This window comes from Triticum aestivum, chromosome 3B, assembly GCF_018294505.1.
Source record: "Triticum aestivum cultivar Chinese Spring chromosome 3B, IWGSC CS RefSeq v2.1, whole genome shotgun sequence".
In the NCBI taxonomy this organism is placed as follows: domain Eukaryota; kingdom Viridiplantae; phylum Streptophyta; class Magnoliopsida; order Poales; family Poaceae; genus Triticum; species Triticum aestivum.
Window position 1 is genome coordinate 337,401,595 of NC_057801.1, and position 6,000 is coordinate 337,407,594.

Sequence of the window (6,000 nt, forward strand, 5' to 3'; positions counted from 1 at the left end):
AAATAGCTACCAAGCCCGTCGATATTGAAGTTTCCCAAGTTGCTCTTGCTGGTACTGTATTTTATGTAACAATTTTAGTGTAATCCTTGTATGCCATAGATTAAAGAAGGCGATCGAGTGGTACTGCTGGAACCATACTACAAAATCCTAGATATATCTTGGAAAGAACAGGTATACCTTTGATACCATCCTCCTCCTGTTAACTCTTCATAAACCTATTATTAAACTTCTGCCAGTTTTTTTCTTCTCATTACTCGCGTTTTTTGAAAGGAACAACTAGTATTCGATTAAACTAATACATGCCGGCAGAGTCGCTGGCTACAGAGTTCGTTACAAAGTCTGAAAATGGCCAACCGAGATTTCAAAGTTGCTTCCCTAACCCAACTCCATACGCAGCTAAATTGTGCGCAGCAACATTACATGATCTTGGGCAAGTACCTAATTTAACAATACCAAGAGCTTTATTTCTTGAAACAGAGAACCTAGTGCAGCTGAATTGCAATCTTGAGTTGAAACCACCTGCTTTAGCACCATAGAGTCGGTCTCCAATATGATTTGACTGCATCCCATTCTTGCAGTAGCACTTATATTTTTTTGAAACGCGGTCCCTTAGGGCCCGATTCATTAAATAAGCTCGAAGAGAATTGCCCGGTTAATAAACGGAAAACCGGGCGAAAACCGTCACAACTGGCCCGTAGAAACAAGGCACACAGGGCGACCTGGCAACCCACACAAGAACGCACACACGCCGCCGAGGGGAAGCGTCGAGGCTTGCGTCGGCCGATGCCAAACAGTCAACCACACGCGCCGTCGACCAGGCAGCTTTGACTCCGTCGACGAGCATTGCAGGAGAAAGCGTTGGGCTTGCGCCGAGCCAGCGCCAGAGCGGCGACTCCTCGAACACGCCGGAAGAGACCGACTACCAAGAATCATCAGCAAACCTGACTCCGCCCGAAGCCGCCATCGTTGCCACAAACAGGAAGCCGCGCAACATCCGCATTGCCAGACGGGCACCTGCCGACCACAATGCCGCGAGCGTCCAGCCCATGAAGCACGCAACCGGGATCCGAAGCTCTTCAAGGCGACGCCCCAAAGAGGGAAGCGATGATGTCGACGCCGTCGCCCGACCCAACCGGGCCTTAGGCTTTCACCCGAAGAGCAAGATCCGAGGGTGTAAGAGGATGCCGGACTCCACAACGACGCCTCCAAGGAGGTTAAACGACGTCCACAGACGCCGACGCCGCCGGCCGGCAAGACCAGCCAAGCTTTCGCCCGGAGTATCCCCAACACCACCAACACCCTCACGCACTGCACCTTCGCTGACCCGCCCACCTCTCGCAGTGCCACCGCGCCAGTAGCACCAGAGAGCCACCAAGCACTTCACCTCCCCGCCGGTCAAGAAGACGCAGACGGGCCAGATCCGGCCGATCTGGCATCCCACCAACGCAACGCCGAACAGGAGCCACCCGAGGCCAGCAGGCCACCGGCCCGGCCAGGGACGCGCCCCACAAGGCAGGTGAGGGGGCCGAGCCCGCCCCGACCGCCGGAGAGGAGCAGCTGGCCGAAGACCAGTCGCCCGTCCACGACGCAGCCCGCGACCGCCACCCGCGAGAGCCGCTGCCAGGGAGCCGCCCCGTCGGAGAAGAAGCCCGGAGGTCCACCGGCGACGCAGCGGAATCCCTCGAACGGATCCAACACTCGACACAGAAAGGGGATCGAGCCTCCCCACCCCGAGATCCCGCGGCCTGGCGAGAGTAAGTCGACCCCGCCGCCGCCGTCCGCCGCCCGGGCTTAGCCCGGCGGCCTCCTCCGGCGACGGCGAGGGGAGGAAGGGGGGGCGGGAGGGCGGCCCGGCGGCGCGGGCTGGGATCCGCCCGTGTCGCCTCAGCCGAGACGACGCGGGGGCGAGCGCAACATGGCCAGGGCTTCAGCGTGTAGTGCACAGGAGACGTGCTCCGGATAACCTGTTCCTGCAGCAACTAGATTACAAAGATCATTCCTAATTGTGAAATCCCAACCACCTGAGTTTATTTCAGAATCTCACGTGGGGGAGGAGACAAATCTACTGTCCATTTTACTCCCTCCACCAATACATGCTGTTCTGGGCCTTACAGACATGGTCTCTAGCATGCAACATTTTTTTTTGCGGGGCTCTAGCATGCAACATTGACGATTCTTTTCATATGGACACCTTATTAAACATTACAAATTCTATTTCTGAATGAATATAAAGACGCTATTTTCACTTGACTAATCTAAATCAACATCATATTTCTGAATGGGTAGCAATTTGACTGTTTTCGAATAAAGGTAGTCGAGGAAAATATGGCTTAGTAATGTTCTTTGTGGTGATGTTACCAGCTTCATAACCTGTTACGCTCAGTATTTACATGGTCTTTTCTTCCATGTCAAACAGCGCTATAAGTTCAAGTCAATTCGTGTGGACTTCCCAGAACAAATTATTATCAACGAGAAAGCTCCAGCTGCTCATCAGGTTGCCCGGGCTTCAATCCGTGCTCAGCATAAACCATAATTGTTGGCAAAACACTCCAATTATTACCTTATTTGCTGTACTGGACTTTTAGGCGTACAAGAGAAAGTGTACACAAAAAGGTTATTAATTGATGTCCATCCACTCATTATGCATATAATTCCATGTAAATATTTTTTGTAGAGTACACCGTTGGCATAATAATTTTTATAGAAGTCAGCAAACAAATTTACAGGGCGCTCAAAGGCTCAAAGGAACAACGCAACTAGCGGGATCACCTCCACCTATCATACTCCCTATGAATGATTATGGCGTGTCAAAATTTTGCTTTGGTCAATGTTTAACCAACCAAATGTGAGTTATGTGTAACAAAAGTTATACCGTTAAGTTCATATTGAAAAAATGTTTTTGCTAATATAGTTTTAATAAGTCACATAATTAGCAAAATAAAAGTGCATGGCCTTGTGATAGGAGACACATGGCTTGCACTAGAAAGCTAGCAAAATAAAAGTCTTGCAGCAAGGGCAATTCATACACGGATCACCAAATTGTCCCTAAATGTCCGGACCAGATAGTCCGAACAATTTTGTCATCCAACGGAGGTCAAGATTATTCGGACCTTTGAAATCACATAAATCGGAACAAAACTAAAGGACGGTTTGGGGAAGTGCAGACGTCCGTCACGAATGCTTTCGACAACACAGATGCACCCAAAAAAACCTCTCGTGCCAATGAGAAGCCAATTCTGAGAGCAACTCCAATGGGGAGACCCAAACGGACACAGATTTTGTCCGCATTTTGTCCGTTTGGATCACCCGTTCGCCTAACGGACATGAGCCGGACATGGGCTGCCCGTGGATGAACCCAACGCAAAGACCAAAAAGTGGACACCCAACGCAAAGACCAAAAAGTGGACACGCAATGTGGAGACGCAGCTTTCCTCCCGTGCCCGCCTCAAGCTCGCCGCCGCGCCTGGCCCCGAGCTCGCCGCGCCGCTCCCTCCCTGAGCTCGCCGCGGTCGCCCCGAGCTTGCCGTGGCCGGCCGTTCCTCACCGCGCCTGGCCAAGAGCTCGCCGCGCCCGACCCTCCCTTGCCGTGCCTGGCCAAGAGCTTGCCGCGCCTGGCCAAGGGCTCGCCGTGCCCGACCCTCCCTTGTCGCGCCCGGCCAAGAACTCGCAGCGGCCGGCCCTTCCTTGCCGCGCCCGACCAAGAACTCGCGGCGCCCGACCCTCCCTCGCCACGCTCGCCCAAGAGCTGGCCGCGGCCCGGTCCTTCCTCCCCGAGCTCGCCGCGCCCGGCCAACGAACTGCTGTTGTTGTGGCCGCAGGCGATGCGGGAGGTCGCCTTCGACGAGGCGGGAGGCGGCGGCCAGCGCCGGTGCACGCGGCCGGCGAGGCACGAAGACCGGTGAGGGGCGGCGGATCCGCGTGGGACGGGATGGATCTGGCCGGTCGGCGCCGGATCCGGCCAACGGCGGGCGGGATTGGTGTGGCGACGCGGGAGCTGGGGACGAGCGGGCGGCCGCGCTGTGCTCCGGTCGGAGGCAGGTCGCTGATGCGTGGGACCGGGTCGGACACGCGAGGACACGAGCGAGCGACGAGAGCGTCCGCTTTTGTCCGTCGCCGACCCATTTCTTCCCATATTTGCATTCAGTTTGGGTCCGGGACGGACAGTAAGCGGACAGCGGGCGGACTCCTTGTCCGTTTGGGTCGCCCCGTTGGGACATCTTTTTTGTCCGGATGACCTAAACGGACAAAATGGGTCTCCCCATTGGAGTTGCTCTGAGTGCCCACATTCAAGCCGCCTCTTGCGTCTTGTCCGCTTGTTCTCCGTACCGCATTCAAGTTGGTTAATCTGTAGTCCACCTGCCCGACATTCAACCTCACGAGGCGAACGGAAGCCAACTCAGTGCGCCGCATTCAAGCCGCCGCTCCGTCTGCCGGGACGCCTGCTATTTAAAGCGCATGTTATTTAAAGCCGGTCGGCGAGGCCACAAAACCTTCTTACCCCTCTAATGGTGTTCTAAATTGGGGGTTACTCATCACGTCATCTCTCGGTGAAACCGTGGACCCCATATCGGTTCACCGGTGGGCCACATTGAGGTGTCCCATGCTGTATAAAAGGAAGGCTCCTGAAAACTTGATGTATAGTCGTCTACAACACGTTCTTTATGTACGTAGCTGACTAGGTTGTAACCCTAGACCCCCTCGGTACCTATATAAACTGAGGGGTAGGGCTTGTAGACGACAAACAACAATCTCGTGGTAGACCACATGTACTTTGTACTCCCTCCCAAATCAATACAACATAAGCAAGACGTAGGATTTTATCTTTAAGGAGAGCTCGAACCTGGGTAAAAACTCGTTCTTTGCTACCATCATGTAAGACTACTAGCTCGGGACCCTCTACCCGACATCTGTCGGATACGATCCCGACATTGGTGGCCCATGCAGGTCCCGCTACGTAGTCGTAGCGATTCGACGGGAATCAAGATCGGCGAGCAGATCGACACCAACATGACCTTCATGTCGGGCCAGATCTTTGTCTTCGGCAGCATCGCCCATTTTGCTGACTTGACCAACCACCTAGGCCATGTTGTTAGGGCATACTTCTCCCTAAGTAGTTTTGGTAATTGATGACAATGCTTTTGCGGACTAATCGTGTGCACTGAGCATTTCAGATATCTTATGTCTAGGTATAGGACGATTTGGTGCCCCTCGGAGTCTATCGAAGACGGTTGCTTTCTATGTTTCTGTTTGGTGGATTTCAGTCGTAGGAAAGCCGTACTATTAAGAGGGGGTCCGCTTCGGAAAGTTTAGGGTGGAACCACACATACACATATGTTCTTTTGCACCACCTTTCCTTTGCTTCATTGGAGCTCCAGTCCGTTTTCCATGTCTGGTCATATTGAAGGCAACAAGGTGCATGTTTTCAGTGGCTAGCTGTAGTACCGCTCAAGGGAGCGGTAGTACCGCTCCAAAGAGCGGTAGTACCACTGTCGCCAGCACCTGCTGCGAGCACCTACGGTTGTAGATGCAGATGTAGTTTTTTACTACCGCTCGTGCCAGATTTCTGCACAGTCTGTGCTTCAGTGGAGGTTGACATGGAAGTAATTTTTTACTTCCGTGTACCTCCTGTTGCCATTGGAAACTACCCTATGGTAGTACCATAAGGGCCTGCGGTAGTACTGCTCCGGCGGTTCTACCGCATGTTGCCTCGTGCAGTAGTCCATCCTCTGGTCATTACCGTGCATGCGGTAGTACCGCAACCTCTTGCGGTGGTACCGCAACGTAGTGCGGTAGTACCGCAGTGCACGGGCTGAAGGGGGGGGGGGTAACGGGTGGATTCTTCCCCCCACTATATAAAGGGGTCTTCTTCCCCAAGTTGACCACCTCTCTTCCCCCAAGCTCCATTGTTGCTCCAAAGCTTATTTTCGCCCGATCTCTCTCCCTAGCCAATCAAACTTGTTTATTTCTAGGGATTGGTTGAGAAGGCTCGGATCTACACTT

General features: G+C 53.5%; 1 protein-coding gene across 6 annotated transcripts in view; it reads left to right on the forward strand.

Annotated features, from left to right (window-relative positions):
• LOC123069842 (tetratricopeptide repeat protein 5) overlaps window positions 1-2,736 on the forward strand; it is a 56,752-nt gene extending 54,016 nt beyond the window's left edge. For 4 of the 6 annotated variants that reach the window (XM_044492786.1, XM_044492787.1, XM_044492782.1 and 1 more), the window contains 2 exons: window positions 100-171; window positions 2,417-2,736. In XM_044492786.1, coding sequence (XP_044348721.1) covers window positions 100-171; window positions 2,417-2,533 — 189 coding nt within the window. In that variant the 3' untranslated portion in view covers window positions 2,534-2,736. Of the gene's footprint in view, window positions 1-78; window positions 172-2,416 lie in introns of those variants that run through there. The other 2 variants (XM_044492784.1, XM_044492785.1) reach the window with 2 other exon arrangements.
• The last annotated feature ends 3,264 nt before the right edge of the window (window positions 2,737-6,000 follow it).